The 20,839-nt window shown below is 29.7% G+C and overlaps 1 protein-coding gene across 1 annotated transcript in view; it reads right to left on the reverse strand.

The window, feature by feature from the left end:
* LOC142319205 (DNA (cytosine-5)-methyltransferase 1-like) overlaps positions 1–20,839 on the reverse strand; it is a 93,633-nt gene that overhangs the window by 31,124 nt on the left and 41,670 nt on the right. Inside the window, exons 11-16 of the mRNA XM_075356215.1 lie at positions 18,945–19,145; positions 14,912–15,064; positions 11,061–11,279; positions 6,989–7,063; positions 3,555–3,648; positions 2,154–2,294 (exon numbers count right to left, since the gene is read on the reverse strand). Of these exons, the coding sequence (XP_075212330.1) occupies positions 2,154–2,294; positions 3,555–3,648; positions 6,989–7,063; positions 11,061–11,279; positions 14,912–15,064; positions 18,945–19,145 (883 nt within the window). The remainder of the gene's footprint in view (positions 1–2,153; positions 2,295–3,554; positions 3,649–6,988; positions 7,064–11,060; positions 11,280–14,911; positions 15,065–18,944; positions 19,146–20,839) is intronic.

The following is a 20,839-nucleotide window of genomic DNA, read 5'->3' on the forward strand; positions in this document are numbered from 1 at the left end:
AAAATTTAAAAAATCAAGTTGTTGAAAAAAATTCAAATTACTTAAATTCTAATACATAATTAATTTCCAAAGTATTTTAAAACAATTTTCCATTGATTAAAGAGAAATATTGCAGCAAGAAAACAGATGAAATGTAATGCTGGGTATAGACTTCTAGTATAAGTAACTTCAAAATATGCAGCAAATAAAAAAAAAAGACAATGTGAAGTTAATTTTATTACATGTTCAGTAGAGCCTCTACACCTACGGTTTACGATAGCAAAAATATGTAAAACATTAACTTTCAATATAGTTGCCAATACTACCCAACTGCAACATAGGAAGAATCTGAATAAGTTAAAGTAAGACCATATTGGAAATCCTCATTATGGATTTTTGGAATGTTTAATTTATATCATAATAGACAGGCTAAGTTATCAGAGTAGTGTTCTGGAAGGCAATGAAAAAGAAATTGTTCAAAGACATGAGCGGAGGATATTTTAGAGACCATAGATAATAAACAAACAAATCTGGTGTTCAAGATAGGGGGGTGGAGATCTGTAAAGTAAAAATAAGTACTTTCAATATACAGTCAGCTTCTAATAATTCATGAATGACTAATACACAGAACATTATTTAAGGTTATTTTGATGAAGAATAAAAACATATTGATATTAAATTTCTGAACTGTACATAAATCTTCACAGATAACAATGTATGCATGCTACTGTAATCTTCAACTTACCAAGAACAAATATAATCACAAATTACTTACAACATACACAAATTACTTTCTATTTATTTGTGTATATAGTCTATAACAAACACACTCAAAATGTATTTTGTAACAGCCTACATTGTCTAATGTATTGAGATACATTTAATGGTAATTTTACAAACCATTAAATGAATAACATATGTATTAAGCATATTTTGTTTTCAAGAATGTTTTTTAGAGACCTGTTTTCAGTTCTTTGCCTGGAAAAGTAAAACATCATAGATTGAGATTTTTTCAAAATATGGTGAAATTCATAAAAGTAATTCCTTTTCTCTTCTAAAATTATAAAAAAACTAGGAAATACCATGACTGGTAAGTACAAAAATGCATTTATGTTATTATGACCTGGTGTACAAGTGTTTCTAAACAAGCTTAGTACACACACCAACATACATTTGATTTAGTATCCATGGTCGATAAGTAACCTTATCGACAGACTAATTCAGTTTCAACATTATATTATCTAAAATCTGTATTCACTAATGTTAATGCCAACAAATTAAATTGAAGGATGTTGCTATCAAAATTATGCATGTTCATAACAAAAGTGGTGATATCTTTCCAGATAATTTGTGGATTTTAATAATTTAGGAAGTTTGTGCAAAAATTACCAGGAGTTAAATTTATCTTATTATTAGACTACTTTTTTACTTAACAGTATTTTTTACCAAAATAAATTGTTTTGGTTATTTTAAGTGAACTGTAAGTAAAACAAATGCTGATTTGAATTAACAATTGTATATTAACATGTTCATGGTTTAATTAATCTGTATTACATTGCTGAAAAATATATATAATTTAATGTATGTACATGTCTACTGCACGATGTGTAAATTTGACTGAACAATATGTCTTCAAATGATAGATCAAGACAAAACTAAACTAGACGTGATGAGAATGGACTGCCAGATTCTAGTGCTGAGCTGGCTTATATAGTGTAGATGGAATAGAGTGAATCACCAGGAGCTGTGTGCAGTACAGAGTTGAGTGACTCATCTGTGTCTCAATGTACTGCCTGCCATAATTTAATACATCTTATGACAATATAATAAAAATGAATCCAACAAGCTTGGCGATTAGGCCATATTGTATGGTTAAGTGTTATGCACCAACAATTAAGGAATAAAAACACACGTTTATACAAACAAATTGTGTTGAAAAGAAGGAAAAAGTAATATTAACCATCACATGGTACCAGACAGCAGTGCTGCCTGAAAATAAATATGTGTAATTTATGAATAAAACTTTATTAAAGACATAAATGAAACAAAAAAAGTAAATATTTAAAAATGTATATTTTTGGTATTTATACTTTGTTTTAGACACCCATGATAGGCTTCAATTGTACAACCTGCAGATAAAAGTCAACTAAAACACAAAAATTCAATAAGCTTACCTTTTCTTTTTTTGATGAAGAAACATTATTTCCATTTGTAAGAGATGTTTGTCTTCTAAATTTGAAAATATCTGGTGCTAAAAACACAAATGAACCTACTCTATATTCCTCAGATCTCCAACTAACGACTCCATAATAAATCTGAAGGAATAAGAAAAAAGCTTGTTTAGTATTTCTTAAAATTAATAAATTATAGAAATCAAGTTCTTCTATATGAAATTAGTTCAGGTAATTAGTTTTCCAAGGATATTTTAACAATTTAACTACTACTAACAGAAAGAACAAATATAACTTAATTGTAATAACATTAGAAATAATTTTAAACATTGAAAATAAAAACAAAGTTCATTTAGCACTTAAATTTTCAATACCAAGATAACCAGTACTTATATATCTCTAAAATAAATAAACTGTATAGATAAAAAGTGCACAGAAGCCTTCTAATTGTTTCTTTACAATGATTGTGGTATAATACCTATGAAAAGCTTTTTCATAACAATTTTTTGATGACACTATTAACATATATATTTTTTCATTGGGAAACTGAGTAAATTAAATAATATATACGTAAATAATGAAACAGGGAATTTTTAAACATAATTTGTAATTAAAAAATATACTGTAAATTCAGTTAATATTTTATTCAGTATGATTTTAACTCAATTCAAACAAGTCATGCTAACACATCTAAATCCTATTTAAACATTTTCTGTAATAATTTGTCCAAGAAATTAGATCTTAAAATTTCCTGCACACATATGTATGTGTATATATATTTTCTTTTAAACATAATATTCACCACTTTAGAAATATGTAAAGTTAAAAAAATATATTTGTTAAAGAAACTAATCTAATAAACAGCATCTATGATTTTCTTAGAATTGCATTAACCGTTGAATCTGTTTTATGTTATTATACATTCAGCTTTTGATATTATAACTGTAATAACTCATGTTTGTATCACTTGTGCACACCTAATTAAGGATTCCATATCCTTTCAGAAATAATCTTCAAAACATTATGATAATAAAATATGGAAATAAATCCTAATGCTAATGGAAAGAATTTTTGAAATCACTGAAAGCAGCTATCCTAACAATACATTAACTTTCTAGGGGAGTTCACTAAGTGTGTGGTTATCCTTCGACCACAAAAACCTAGCTGTCCTCGTGTTTATTACATGGTAAAAAACATTACTTCTATACGATACATTTTTATTTGGCTAATGCTTCAATCATTAGTAGTTAAAATATGCTTCTAAGGGGATAACATATCAATTACCCCACAACTCCTGGTGTAGTACAGTATTGTAAAATCCAAACTGCAATATAATTTCAAATTCCCACCTTTCAAACATCAATCATTTTCTTAGACTATAATTAAAGTAACTGCAATAACTACCTCTTTATTTTCTCCTACTATATCAAGTTTTTCATCTACAATAGGCATCTCATTCTTTTGCTGTATGTAAATCTTCTCACAGGATGGGCAAAACCTAAAATTACAATTTTTTTTCATTAAGTATTTAATAACATTATTTCTATTGAATAAATTTTTTCAGCGTAGTATAAAAATTGAAACCACTATAATGCATCTACTTCAAATGAGTCTTTTTAATATTTCTAGGAGTACTGAAAATTTTTCTATCATCTACAAGATAACAAATTTGTAAATACTTTTATTTATTGGCTCTACAGACAATTTACGAGAAAACACGGTAAAAATTCAGATGTTATATGAATGAGCAATACTGGCCAGCAATTACTCACGTGTGATCAGGCACTCTTTAAGGGCCACAGGTGAGTATCAACTGCATGTAAATAAGCCAACATACTCATACCTTGGAAAAGTAAATAGCTCTGATGTCTGTGCAGGTTAAACATAATTGCAACAAGCTACATTTTATGAATGAGATGAAAACATAAATTACATGAAATTCTGTATTTATATTAGTAAAATTTTACACTTTTACCATATTTTTACAAAAGATGTTCAAAGTGAGCACCATTTGCAACAACGCAATTTTGTGCTCAAGTGATAATATTGAGTCTCCTGATGCAAAACATTGTTGTCAATGCCATTGATTTCTTTTAGAATGTTCACCTTCAGTTCAATGATTCTGTGGGGATTTGATTTATAAACTCCATTCTTCAAACAGCCCTAACAGAAAAAAAATCACAATTAGACAAATCTGGGAATTGCAGAGGCCAACACCCTCTGCTAACAGTTCATTCTGCAAAAGCACCATGAACACTTGCTAGCGATTCATTTGATGTGTGGTACATTGCTCATCTTGTTGGAAGAACCTCAACATCTTTTTCAAAACATGTCTACACAGCATAAAATTCCTCAGAATTTGTACAGTACACTTTTTTACTGACAATCTGGTCAAAAAATATTGGCCCCACATTATATTACCAGAAACCAGCACACCATACACCAAGTTTTCCATTGTGAAATGGACGCTCAAACATCTGGTGAGGATTTTAAGTGATTCAGTACCTAATATTGTGTAAATTAACATGTACAAATAAATGAAACTGTGCTTTGTCTGACATGAAATCAGAACTATCTGTTCACTGACAATGTTTTTGAAAAGCCAATGTTACAATAATTAAATCATTTCAGTTAGTTCACTTAAGTTGCTACAAAATAAGATTTCAAATTTAAACCACAAAAAATCTTAAAGCAAATGTGTATTTTACACTAATTTGTAGTGGTAATTTACATATAGATTTTTTCAGACTGACAGAAATTTTTTTAATATTGGCTATGGCTTATGAAGTCATAACAGAAAGATTGCCTGTTTTGTTTTGCATTTGAAACCAACCACTGCATGCCATTTTTTAACTAAATTGTGTATGCTACTCTTACTAAGAAACTGGCATTTGGAGATTTTCCTGAAAATATTTGACACTTTTCTTGAAAAGATCCAGAACACATATATGAGGTGTGGCTATTAAATAACAAGACTAATGCTACAAAATATTTTATTTTAAATTTATACATATTTGGTTATTATCCCCTTCAATATACACCCTCCTCTATCCCTATAATGCTCCATGCAAATTTTCTATTGTTCGAAATAGTGCTGGAAGTCCTCTTCTCTGAGCTCTTTCATGACACATGCCGCTTTTTTTTTATAGCTTCAACAATCTGAAATCTTGTTCCTGTTAATGCAGATTTGACCTTGTAGAACAGACAAAAGTCACATGGTGCTGGGTCAGGCATAAGGCAGATGGTCTAACACTACGATGTTATACTTGGCTAGGAATGTCTTGACAGACAATGCACTGTGAGCTGGTGCACTGCCCTGATGAAGAACCCATGACTTGTACTTCGACAATTCGTCATTTTTTCCTATTTTTTCAGAGTTGGGCAAGAACCCTGAATAAAGACAAGAATAGTTAACCGACGGTCAGATCGGATCAGATTACAAATTTTTTCAACATTTTTATCTGTTTTTGACATAGAAGGGCATCCTGAGCAAGCATCTTCAACGTCTTCATTTAGTGGTAAATGCTTAAACCACTCAAAAACCTGTACACATGATAAACATTCACTGCCATATACTTTTTTTTAATAAAAGATAAGTTTCAGTAGCAGTTTTTCCAAGTTTCATATGAAATTTCAGAACAATTCTTTGCTCTAATAAAACACTTATCATTTTTTTCGGCAAAACAAAAAAACAGATGTTATCCAAACAAAGGCCACGGCCAGACTAATATGTCTACAGAAACTGGAGTGGCAACAATTGAAAGAGAAGGCATCATGCTACACAGCTGTCGGTCGTACAAATTTGGTGCATACACAGTTCTTCTGTAGCAGTATTAGTCTCATTATTTAATAGCCACACCTCGTAAACTTCAACTATAGCAACTCTTTTCTCGATCAAATAAGACTAGAAAACACAGTTGCACAAAAAAAAAAATATCTGTACTGCATTGAAACATGTACAGTTTACAACTGACATTAATAGATGAGAATAGTAATGTACACAATACCAATACCAATAGAGGCACTAGTAATAGCAGTGACAGTAGCTATGTTAAAGGCGACAAATACATAACTGCAGTTCAAGCCAGCTCGGTTCAGTTTTAAGTTGCTTACCCCGTATTTAATAGTCACAGTGATATTATGACTGAATTTTAAAAATTCTTTTTACATCAAAATATAATGAGCCACTCCATAAAACAATCCTGTATCCAATACCTAACCATCATTAACTGCTAAACTTCTTTATCATGCATTAATGCAATTTTTCTTTAAGCATATAAAATAGATGCCAAGTATAAATCATAGATATATTTACCACCATGATAAATATTTACTAATGATAACCTAGAAACTTAAGAAAACATTTGCATATTATCTTGTGTTCTTGCTTATTAAGTTGTTAAGAAATTAAAGACCAGTTCTTTTTTTTTAAATCAGCCAATATCTAGTTAGACACACATAAGATGACTGGACTGAAAGTTATTTTGCATAAGTCAATGCATTCATATTTTGGGTAGGTCAATGTCAACTTTTATCATAACAGATGAATGATATATCATCTGTATACATATTATTACTCTGCAGTAGACTAATCTCCCAATTCATTGATGTTGTGGCTTTAAGAATTACATTAGACAATATTATGATTTTTTTATACATAGTTAATTCTATGTTTCACACACAAAAATACGATGTTTTTAATTTAAATATAACGAAGTCACATAATGGCTATAAAAGTAATATGATTACAACAGATTGTTTCTGGTTAGATGTGATATAATAATCACAATCTAATAAAATTCAGATTAACATTATCATCAACAATAAAATTATTTTACCTATGTTCAGTTTCTTTTCTTCGGCATGGTAGATCTTCTTCCAAATCTTCAAAACGACAATGCTCAGGATCATACCTATAAATGTGATAAAAGTTTTATTCAAATACAAAGAAAACAATTGTTATAAGATATAAATAGCATCACTTTAATAATGAAATAAATGTATTTTATCAATCAAGATGTGAAAGGCTGCAAAATATTAATTAAAGTCAAAATTATAAAATCACTCTTAATTTTCTAAATCTTTTTGAAAATATAAGAAATATCAACAACCCTCAACAGACCAAATAACATGAGTAGTAAGTTGCAGAAAAACATCACATCTTGCTGCAAGATGACACAAAGGGAAACTACACTCTACCTAGCTTGAACTGTATTCACTACTGTGCTTCAGTACATGCTTTAGAATTATGATCTTTTTTTTTATAATAACAATCTTTTCTTTAGAATTAGAAAATAATTCACTTTTCACAATCTTAAATCTTTATCTACCATGAAAAACTACCTTCAAGCCCATTAATTTCTGAGTCTATTATTATAATATTATTAGCCTATTATTATTTACATTATTTTGTAATACTGACTGAAGTATTCAATTCAGTTGAACCTCAAGTAGCAGTAATCAGAATTATTTTCTTTGAGTAATGATCATTACAGAGCCACTCCCATGAAAACTGATGATGTCACATGTAGGGGGGATAAATATCTCTTTCATATCAGCAAGTTTGGCATGTTGATGTACAACAGTATATTTGGTTCTCTGAACAAGATATGAGGAAGTGTTCACTTTCCTAATTACAGCCTAGCATGAGATGATTGCTATTCTTGGGGATGAAGACTTTTCTGGGCGTGACCTTTGCCTCTTTTATTAAGTTGTCTACATCCATTACAGACATACAAGCATTATTTAATATAAGTCAAGTAATTACTAGTAAAAAACTGTAGGACTTGTATTAATAATGGTATTATAAAGTTCAGGGAAAGAGGGTTTTTTCTATTGTGCGTTTTATTATAAGTTTTAAGATACTAGCAGTCACACAGGTGCAACACGAGGATCAATCACTTGTCAACAACATTTATATGTAAACCAACATATTTGTCTAGAGTATTGATTAATCAGTTGTAGTTGGAAAAATAAGTCAATTACCTTCACTCATATATCTTTTAGCATGAGCAATTCATTGAGAAATTAAACTGATGGCATTAGTCTAGTTCTCCTGGACAAGTTAACTTCAATTAACAGCAAAATTTCAATTTTTGATGAAAATAATCCAATATAAAAATGATCTACTAAAAACATGTATTGATTTGAGTGTTATTTTCTGCGATTACTAGCATTGTCTCTCTACCATTTGTAATTGACACATTTTGGAACACCTCCATTCTCAATAATACTTTTAAACTGATTCTTCCTAAGTTAAGATCGTCGAATAAATAGCAATGTTAAGCTCCTTCCACTCCCCATCCCTTTTATCATGGTCTCTTTTGCTTTGTCCCTGCCTATTTTATTATTTATACTAGTTCTTCAAATTAATCCTTCTGACTTGAAAGAATTTGAAATTTTTTAAGTATTTCATCCGATTGAGCATTTATTTGTTCATTAATTATGTCCTGTCCTTTTTTTCTGAATACTTCTGTGTTTTCTAGCATATTTAAACATTCTCCTTTTCCTGCATACTATAATATTTTCATGGAATTTATCATTTCATTGGGAATATGTTCTTTTTCTATCAAATGTGCTGCATAATTTGAATTCTCTTTTGTATTTATATAATCTTATATATTTATTAAATTTTGTTTTAAATTTTTGGCCTGTTTATTATCCTATATGCGTTATGTTACAATCATATTTTATTTTGTACACTCCAATTTTGTTGTAACTGTCTTTTTCTTCTATATTACTTCTATATCTATTCCTGATGGTATTATTTGTGGTAAATGCTATATTTATGTTACAATCAATTCAATTTATTCAGATACCTATAATGTAACACAATACACCTCTATAAATAGAGAAATATAGTTTTGCTAAGAGTTAGAACCTGAGTACAGAACTGGACTATTTATTTCTCAAAAAAATTCTTAAGTTTATATATTTCTTTTTTCGTAAATGTAATTTTTGTCCAATTTCATTTTCCTTTTTCTTCTTTTGGCCTGTCGTTCATTTTTTGCTTTTTTATCTTTTGTAAGTTTCCTTTTAGTATTCTCTAAAGATAAAAAAGCAAAAAGTAATGAAAATAGGCCTAAAGAAGAAAAAGAAAAATGAAAATGGGCAAAATTTACATTCACGGGATAAGTAATATAAAAACTAAAGGCTTTTATTTTTAAGAACTATAACATAATATAGCATTTACAATAAATAAAACAAGCAGGAATAAATTTAGAAATAATATAGAAAAAAAAAACATTTATGACAAAGTGGAATGTACCAAATAAAATGTGATTGTAACATGACGTATATAGGACAAACGGGACAAATATTTAAAACAATATTTAATGAATATGAGATCATATAAATAAAAAAATAACTCAAATTATGCAACACATCTGACAGAAAAAGGGCATATTCTCAATAAAATAAAATCAATGAAAATATTACATTATGCAGAAAAAGGAAAACATTTAAATATTCTAAAAAACACAGAAATATTCAAACTAAAATTAAAAGAACAGGAGATAATTAATGAACAAATAAACCATTAATTAGATGTAATATTTAAAAATTTCAAATTGTTACAATGAAGAATCAGAAAGATTAGTTTCAAGAAAGTATAACCAACCCACTGGGTTGGTCTAGTGGTGAATGCATCTTTGCAAATCAGCTGATTTTAAGTCAAGAGTTCCAACATTCAAATCCTAGTAAAGACAGTTAATTTTATACAGATTTGAGTACTAGATCGCGGATACTGGCGTTCTTTAGTGGTTGGGTTTCAATTAACTTCATATCTCAGAAATGGTCAACCTGAGACTGTACAAGACAACACTTCACTTACACTCATATATATCATCCTCTGAAGTAATACTTGACGGTGATTCCCGAAGGCTAAACAAGAAAAAAGTATAGCCATTAGAGTGGAAGGACAAAGCAGAAAAGGCCATGACAGTAGAGATGGTGAGTGGGAGGAGCTTAACATCACTATTTATCCCAACTTAAGAAGATTCAGTGATAAAAAGTTTTGAAAATGAAGATACACCGAAACGCATGAATTATAAATGGAAGAGTAACAATGCTAGGAATGGCAGAAAATAACATTCAAATCAATTACAATTATGCTAGTAGAAATATGAAGTGTGAAAAAAGATAACAAATAAAAACACGAACTTTCTCTAAGTCACAGCTGCATAGTATTACAATAAATAAAAAAATACAAAACTATTTTTAATTTTAAACAGCAAACTTAAATAAAAGTTTGTAAATATTTCAACTGTTTGCATTCAAATGGTTAACAGAAATAAATTTATAGTTGTAGTGTACAGTACTTCAGTATTGTATGTAGTTTGAACTCAAAACTACTCAGTAGTCTGTTATTCAAAATTATTGAGTAGAGAAATTAATAGGATTTAAATGCAAACAATTTTGACCATTTTATTTTAATATTCTACTATTTTAAATGTTTTCAACTTCCAACACCCTCTGATTTTTCTGATTATGAATTTTAATTCACCTTGGATCTGAACAATTGGAAAATACAAAATTTTCTCTTTGGTTTGAAAAACAACTGAGAGCTTTACAACCAATGTGAAAAACATATCATTCTACTTTTAGGTTTCTAAATTCAGGATTTAGGAGATATAATAAGTGAGGCCTTCAAATATTATATAGATTAAATAAATTTCAGTATGAAAAATAAATTAGTGTTGCAGATATTCCAGTGTTTGCCTCCTCTTACTGCAAACCACCACTAAAAAATATACCACAAAAAAGCAGCTCTTTTTGCTAGCCTTAAAATTGTTTGCTAGATGTAACCTTTAACTGGTGACATTATTTTTATAACAAAAAAGTGTAAGGTAGTTTAGCTTAGAACAATAAAACTTACTGAAATAATTCTTAACAGTAAATCTAAATACAAACCTTTTTTGATAGAAGAAAGTTTTTTCATCATGTTCACCTTTAAAAGATGTAAGTTCATTGAGAGGTTTACCTCCTTCTTGAACCCAATCAGACGACATAGACAGTTTTTCAACTTTAACAAATGACTTCACAGCAGTCAATGGTAGATCCTCACATTCATAAAGTAAAAATAATTCTTGAACATCAGAAGTCTCACCTAAAACGGTATCAGATCCACGACTGCAAAAAAAAAAAATAAGAGCAATATTACAAAAATAAATTTCTTAGACCCTGAAATAAACAATGCTTTCAAAACGCAATATATACCTTGTCATGAACTAGTAAGCATGTCCCATGAAGAGACTTTCAGGACATGTTCTATTGGTGAAAATAATGAAAAAAGTTCATAAAAACATAATTCTGGTGACACTTTGTTTTCGAGTTAAGACTAGCGAAAGTTTCTCCCAGAGTTCAGCTCTTCTAATAAAAAGAATCCCTACTGTAATTTTTGATCCAAATTAAGGAGTAGAGTTGGTGGTTCCCTGTATAATGTCAGCTGGTAAATAGGATAAAATAGAGCTGTAACTGCATTAGTTTTCAAGATAAAAAATGTAAAACACAAAATTCAGTGCTAAAAACAAGTTTTTGCTAGGTTTATAGTACAATAGCTTTGTTAAATTACTAATAAATGCGGAAGATTTAGTAACAAAACTTGTAGAGAATTTAATTCTGAGAAAATTAATGTAAACACAGCCAATAAAAAATAAATAAAGACTTTAAAAAATCTGTTTTTTATTGAAGATAAACAGAAAAAATAGACAATAGAAAAAATAAAAAACACATTATTTTCTAAAAATAATTTTTTAAAAATAAAAGTTATAAAATAATATTCTAGCTGTGCATATTCAATAATTTACAAAGCTAAAATAAAATAATTGGTGAAAAACTAAATTGAAACGTATGTTACTTAAAAAATAATTTAAAAACTTTTATTGTATAGATTGATATACTAACAGCTGGTCAACAATGAAAATCGTATACTTCAGTTGTAACAGTTGACATAAATTATCATACATATAAAGGAAGTGTAATATTATAGGATCAATCCATTTGAAATGTTCCAAAAAAACATAAGCTAGTTGCTTGACCAATTCAAAAAAAATTGTTTCCTACATGTCCCCAAGACCTTAAAGCTAGTTTTTTAAATGTTTTATTTAAGCAGTTTACCTGTGGTGGTCATTTTTGTTATGGTGCGCAAACCTATTGGTCCTGGAAGGATGAAACAAAAAGCAATTTAATTATATTTTCTCAAGGTAAAAGATTGGTACAGTGGTTTATTTACCTATCTCTCTTCTTTCAGGAGGGAATTTCAAACAATTACTGTAACTGAGGTTTTAATTACCATTTATCATTTCATGTATTTTACTTTTTTGTTTTGGTATATTAGGAATGTTTATAAATACAGAAAGAACCTAACTATTTTCTGTCTTTTTTTATCTGTTTTACTTCAATAAAAAACCAATTTTTAAAATTGCCTGTTTTGCTTCATCTTGTTGAATTTAAACATTATTAACTTCGTTCTCAGTTAGTTATCTTATGAACTGTGAATGATTTCAAATAACGAATGAACTGAATTTATAGTTTCTGCAAAGAATATTGGGCTGACTGTTCTCCTGGTTACAGTATTACACATCCCAATCTTTTGGTTATGTAGAGAAATTTTATATATGGATGTGTGTTGGTTGTTGATAGACCATAAACATGAGTTCTGTATGTGCACATACACTAATAAATGGAACCATGCCTCAGTGGTATAGAAAACATAATCCACAATATCATCAGAATTTTTGTTATTATTAGAAAAAAAAATTTCAGCCTCAAAGAAAGATTATCATGACAAAACACTATAACTAAAACATCCAGGGCATCTTAACTCACCTTGTTACACAAACACAGTAGAAAATCCCAAACTACATAACTTAACATTAAAATTTACCAGAGGTGTGAAGAATGGGAAATAGAAATAGATATTTTGGATAGGCCATTCCTACTAGCACATTAAGATGAATGACAAAATATAAATGCTAGAATAGCACTACGTAAAAGATAGACAATTCTAACTGATATACTAAATGCTCTACTCTAACTTAATAGCAGTAAAAGTAACATAAAGAAAATTATAATCTAACCAAATATCTAACTGTAACTAAATAACAAATATCTCCTTATATCATCACAATCAAATTGATGTCAGGTTGTTTATCATATTATTCGTGTTTAATTCTTCTAATGAAATAAACTAATTAAAATAAATACAAAAATCACATACTACTACACTTTTTACATTATAATTATCTTTTACTGACATCAAAAATTCTACCCACAGAATATATATTACCTTACTTTTAGATTTTTTAATCTTCTTTAGAATTTAGGTTCCTTGTTTATTTCTTTTATTAGAATATAAGAAATTATTAAAACTGAACTTTATTTTTGCTAAATCAGAATAAGTATTTTAAAACAGACAACAAAAGATTGATTTATTTGGTGAACAAAAGATGTTACTTCAATTACTTTTTGCTCCTTTTATATCTAAATACAAAACTCATTAAATTAAAATGAGAAAATAATGTTTATCTAAGAAATACAAATTTATAAAATTAAAACATATATATATATTATTTTATTTATTTAAATAAATTCAGTAATTATTTAATAATTTTTATTTATATTATTGTTTAAAGTTTTTTACTTTTATTTAGTAATATTTTATTTTTATTAAAAAGTAATTATTTTACATTTTTACTTAATTTTTAAAGAAAAATAAAAATTTTCCAAACAACAAATCATAATTTGAAATATTTATCAAACATTACCATGGGATATGAAATAACACATTACAAAATACATGGTATATCCAGAAAGTAAGTTCTGCTTCTAATTATGCCAATGCAGCACTATGATCACAATTCTATATACACACGCAGTACTACCTGATATGTTATTAAGGAACTGATGCCATTCCTATTCATTTGGCTAGTTTGTATGCTTAGTGTGTGTTTACAATGTTTAAGAAAATTGAGAACTGCCGCATGTGAAAATCAATCTGTTATATGTTTCTTGAATGAAAGGAAAATTAAACTAATTGAAATTCACAATCAGATTTGTAAAATTTATGGAGAAAATGCAATGAGTCATTCCATAGTACAGAATTGGTGCATTTGTTTAATGAAGGACATTATAGTGTTCATATTGAAATAAACTGGATGGCCATCTTTGATTACAATGATTTGATGAAGAAGTAAAAAACAGATGATTCACTAACACATTTCTTTCCATGCATTTTACAGAAATTTAGTTTGCTTCTACAAGAAATTGTCTGAGAAACTGAATTATCATGTACACTGCTTATCATGAATAAACTGCTAATCATGTACACTGAATTATCATGTATTATTATGTACACTGCTGCTACCTTGTGTACAATGTCTCCTCACAACCTTCAGATGGGAACAGTTTTATCATTGAAGTACAACACCAAGTGACTATCACCTGTTCCTGTCTTTAAACTTTCTTTGCTAGCCAGAAGTTACACAGTGATGACAAGATCACACAAGTCATTAATAAGTAGCTTATGTTGCAGGTGGCATCATTCTATTACAAAGGTACAACTTCTGCTGCTTTGCTGTGATAAATACCTCAAAAATGGTGGGAACTATGTACAAAAATAGAGTAAGATTTGTATTTCAAAGAGCAATAAAGATTTTACTTGAGTAATCTTTCTTTAATAGCCCTGCAAAATTTACTTTCTGGATAACCTCTTATATTAAATCTGACTTAAGCACACAATTGTTACGTATATTGAAACTTACCAATACCACTGCGCATGAAAATGTTTTTCTTTTGTGAAGTTATCTTGCCACATATAAATAATACAACCTATATACATAGGGATTCCAGAATCGCTTGGTTCAACAAGAACATAACTACCAGAAACAAATTCTTCATTTCCAATAGTTACTTTACTGCAAAAAAAAAGAAAAGAATAATATAAATAAAATTTACATCTTGCTGGATAAAAAGCAGAAATGCTACCAACTTACAAATTCTCATGAATCAAATGAACAAATATTTATATATATATATATATAATTCAACTCAATCCACCCAATTATAGATATAAGAAAATTCTTGCCTTATTTGTATATTTATATTTTTTTTTACGAAAGTACTTAGCAGAATCCTGTATAATCAGTCAAGTGATTCATATACCATTACATATTAAAAGATTAAAATTCCAATCATATACAAGAGTACATGAAGCCATTAAATAAAATATAATAAAAAACAAAATAAAACAAATATTTAAACATGTATGTGGCCAGTCAAATACTGGAGTACTAAACAATAAATATCTTATTACATATCTATGAAGGTGCTGCTACCTCTTGCAGCATTTACGAGTGTCTTCTTCAAAATTTGTCTGTGAATTGATCAAGTTGAATTTTTGTTTATATTTATATATATATATTTTTCCAAAATATCTCATTTTTATTTATTTTTCCTTTTTTAATTTTTAATATTTCTAAATTATTATTAACATCGGTAATGGAATGTTTATTGTTTATACGGTGATCTGCGAGTGGGTATCTTCAAAAGCAGATAAGAGAATACCTCAGGGACAGGTGACTCACGACAGACACAAAAGGGAGCCATTTATGTTTCCAGACGTTCAGCGGGGGTCCTGAGCCTCCTACTCTGGGTCTTGGTTTACGAGAGGGTGCTCAACCTGCATTTGCCAGAGGTCACTGAGACTATCGCTTACACTGATGATCTTACAGTCCTTGTAAGTAGTAGAAAAGAATGTGAGGTTGAAGAACGTTGCAACGTGGCCCTTGCGACAATCAATGCCTGGATGAGCAAACATGGCCTCGAGCACGCTTCATACAAATGCAAATATATCACCCTTACGGGAAGAAAGTGGGACCCATAGTCTTGCAAGTGGGTGATCACTAAATACAAGCAAGATTAAATATCTGGGGGTTCATCATTGACCGAGCATGTAAATTAGTGACCATGTAAAGGAGGGCGGAAAGGACTCTTGGGCCTCTGAAACTGCTGGTGACTTTGCAGGTAACACCTAGATCTTCTAAACGCAGGTTGATTATGTCAGTTATAACTTCTGCTATGTTGTATGTGGCTCCTATTTGGGGTTACACTGCAAGGAACCTTGCAAGACTGCAGCATGTCCAAAGACGATCCTTGCTAGGTGTGGTATTGGCCTATTGTATGGTGTTCTATGAGGTGGCGTGCATGTTGGCGTCTGTTCCCGCAGTCAAATTGCAGATAGACATGAAGGCACGAGTAAGTCCAAGGCGATGATAGCTACCCTGAATAACTGCGGGACAAATGGCAGAAAGGTGACAAGTCACAATGGACAAAACAGTTAATCACCAATCTAGAAGCATGGTATAACAGAAAGCACGGGGAGGTAAATTTCTATACAACTAAGATGTTTACAGGCCACAGGAATTTTGACGTGTTCCTATTTAAGATAGAAAGGTGAGACTCCCACAGAAGTATGTTTTGCCATGCAGAGGATACAGTGGAATAAGGTTGTTCCACTGTCCGGAGTGGGCTGAGTACCAAAATCATGCTGGTACGTGGGTTTGACACCTGATAACTTGACTGTCCATATGCTTGTCTCACCCGATCACTGGAGGGTGGTGGATGAGTTTTCTATTGAGGTGTTTTGCGGAGCAAGGACATAGAGGGTAGAAGCAGGGGATATTAGTGCAGGGACAGGTGGACAGCCCCAGTTGTTAGGCCCAGCATCCTGATGTGTCGGTTCCGATGAACAGTTGAGGACTCCAAGAGGGTTTAAGTATACAAAGTTTAAATGAAAAGATCTGGAACCGGTGGAGCGCCACTTTTGGAGTACCCCCATTGGAATGGGCAAACAAAAGATTCACTAACAGCAGAAACACCTAGAAGGAATTGAGGTCACATGAAATTAGCTCGGTTTAGGGGCCGACCCATATATACTGATAAATCGAATGATACAGACAAGACTTGTATGGCCCATCGCAAGGATGACCTGCAAAACATGAAGCACTCTACATCTTCAAGCTCACAGGTATTGTAAAACACAGAAGACAAAACCGGAGAGTGAGGGGTTCTGGAGAGCCTCCTGCTGAGCTGTCATGTGTCTGCGCTCGCATGGATAGGTGACAGTGATGATGCATGAGACCTCTGGATCCCCGACCTCAAAGACACCCCTCGCGACTGAGTTATGCTTAATTGTGGGTGCAGGTCCGGTCCTAGGTGGGTGTCCAGTGAGATAGAAGGTTTATTCAGTAGGTGCAGGCACATATAAGCACTCTTAATAATATCTTGTGGAACCTGCTAGTGAGCCTGACATTTTGCCTGTAAATGGGGTTCCTCCAACTAATCAGAAAAAAAGAAAAAGTGATCTGCAACATTAGAGAAGCCCAATTTTTTATTTTTAATGCCTAATATGTTAATAAAATCTGGCTTTAAATGATATATTGGCTTTACCTATAATAAATATCCTCACAATCATTACACTTTATCTTATAAACCCCATACATAAATTGTATAAATCAGTATTTTTATTGTTTTTTTAAATATTTTATTATGTGGTTGTTAGTTTAGTATGCAGGTTTAAATTTATCCTTGTCATAAACTTTGATTATATTTTCAAAAATTCTGTTAGTGTATGAATACACTCAAAGCAACCTCCTTCTTAAGACAAGTATTTCCAATATTACAAATAAATATAGTACAAGGATGATATCTCTATAATTAGCCTCAGTGGTGACAAAAAATATAGAAAATGACTTAATTAAAGAATCTTTTCATTTGAAGCAGACAAACATCTGCAATATGAAATCTCAAAAATATACACATGTTGTAATACATTAACAAAAATATACAAATAAATATATAAAAGGTGGCAACAAAAAAAACTTGTTTATAATTTTTTTTTGAAGTTCTCTTTTATACTACATCATTTTTTCTACAACAAACTAGCAAATTAGGCTAAAATAATATTATTTTTTTTTTGTTCTTTTTAATGCTGTCCATTTCATTAACTAACTTGTGCATCTAACAATCAAAATCATTTCTAAAACAATACTCAAACTCTTCCTATGCAGTTTCTTCAGTAAATGTATCATTTTGAACATAAGTGACTATTTCTTTTTCACTTAAAAATTACACAAAGCAAGTAGTCTTCTCATCAATTCTAAAAATCTTTGGTATTTTTTTTTAGTTCCAGTTAAATACTAACACATTTTTTTTACTTTAATGTGAAATAATTATTTTCTGTAAACACACATACTTTTAAAAACAGATAAATTCATTTTATAAATAAAGCAACATTAAATATGTAAACAATATTAACCAACATTTTTTTGTTATGTAATGTTGCTAATCAGTAAAAGAATGAAAAGTGCGAGTCTTAAAAAAATATGAATTAAAACCTACTATACATACTATATTCTCTTTTCATCTTTAAATAAATATTTGATTAAAAAAAAGAATTGCACACATACACATACATTCAAATGATGATGATTTAGAGAGAGGCTTTATTGCGACTATATTATAAACTGCATTATTTTTACAATGACACTAACGTAACCACGATAATTTTTTTTATTAATTTAGATACTAAAATATAAAGTTATATTATCAAATATAAAATTAACCTAAATTTTAAATTATCAAGTTTTTTCAAGTTTCTATCCATATTTCAGCCGCAATTTAAAAGCGATTCATTTACAGTTGAAAAAAAGTATTGTTTATATTCAGCACAATATGGTTGAAATACTGATTACATTAAATATGAAAAGTTTTTTAAAAGTAATCCAAAGAAACAACCTGTAGAATGTTTTGCGTGATTCTTCCTTGACAGGATCTCCTACCCAACATATATTTTTCTTCTCACTCTCACTATGAGTATTGATCCCACGAGGACGACAAGACCAACTCTGGTTACTGCTTTCATCAATCAAGCCTGGAATATCATTTTCTTCTTCATTATCAGAATCATCTGCTTCTTGAATTGCCATATTTGGACACCTGTAAACAATTTAATGTAATTATCAGTTTAAGAAAAAACTAAACAATGTTAATCTATATAAATTTATTTATTTCTAAAAATCAAACTTCATTACTGCTACCTGCATCATCCTCACTTTCTGACTGAAGTTCTATAAAGAGGAGAAGTAAACTTTCCCTACCCTGATTTAAAAAAAATCCCTTCTGACAATAATTTGTTCATCAACATTATTTTAAATAAAATGTGATTATTTTATTTTTCCAAATGAAATAATTTAAAAATATAATTCCCAGAAAATTATTCACTTGCACAGTTTCAGCAACAGAGTACATTGACCAGCAACAAATAGTTCACATCAAGAATTTTAAAAATCTGGATCAAGGCTAGCCACAGATAACTGAAACTGGATGAAGGGTTAAACTATATATGTGCACAGATAAAAAAAAAATCAATTTCGAAGAAATTGTAAATCTCAACCACTCACTCTGAAAAAGATAACATTAACAAGAAAGTAAAATAACAAAAACAATATGTGACCAAATTAAATTTTAAAACAAAAGAGAAAAATTCTATAAATTTCAGTGGTATTAAATATCACTATATAAATTCTAGTAATTGTTATTCTATAAATTGTAGTGAATACAGTTCTCAGAAATCATAATCTGTTAATACAGAATTGGTTTAAATATTTATATAAATCATCTCATAACTTATTCTTACAGTAATTGTTAAATCATCAGAACCACATCTGAATAAAGAAACATATCAATAACATATTTTGAGCCTAAATTTATTTTGAGATTAAAGTTAACTCAGAGATGATTTTTTTTGTACTCTTGAGTGCTTTCCGCTATTACTATAAACTATATTTAAATAAACAAAAATAGTTTGCATATGGTGTATTCCATCTTTTACATACTGACATAGTTGGGGAATTAAGTAATCTACAATGCACAATAATCAACATTATAAGCAATCAAAATTTTGGGTTAATTTAATGGGTTAATTTATTATCTAATGGTTTTTTACAAAAAATTTTCAGTTATTACCACTGTAGTTATCAATAATTCTGACAGTGAACACACTTTCACAAAATTTAACATCCAAAAAAAAAAATAATTTTTTTATAAGCAACTGTTAAAACCATTCATTATATTAACATTATTATATAGAAAGTAAGGAGGATTTTATATGAGTAACATTTAAAAAAAAAAAAATTTTAAATAGTTGCATAAAATTCAACTATTCCATAAAATAAAACAAAACAAACACAAAAAGAATCCTGCTCTTGCTCAACATAGGTTGAGGTATCCTAACAAGCACAGATTTAACTGAATACATGGTTGTTACTTTCTGAATATTTTCGTATTTTTTTGCCATATCTGTTGCACTTTAAAATACCGGTATATACTAGATTTTTTTTTTAGATTTTCGGTTTGGAAAAACGAGGTGCGGGGTGTACTTGAATAAATACGGTGTATTGCGAGTTACAAGTGGGCTGTTCATAATGTATTACAATTTAATATCCTTAGATGATTAAAATTTGGCAATTAATTGCTCAGGGGGTTGACATTGCACAGATTTAAGTTTGAGAGACCGCATTGCATAGGAGGTTCGATGTTGTCTTGTTGCAGCATCTTATGTTGTATCCGGTGAACTGCCAAATTGTTCTCGTTGGAAAAGATTTGATTTTGGTTCTGATACCATGTCTGCC

This window comes from Lycorma delicatula, chromosome 2 (assembly GCF_047948215.1).
Source record: "Lycorma delicatula isolate Av1 chromosome 2, ASM4794821v1, whole genome shotgun sequence".
NCBI lineage: Eukaryota > Metazoa > Arthropoda > Insecta > Hemiptera > Fulgoridae > Lycorma > Lycorma delicatula.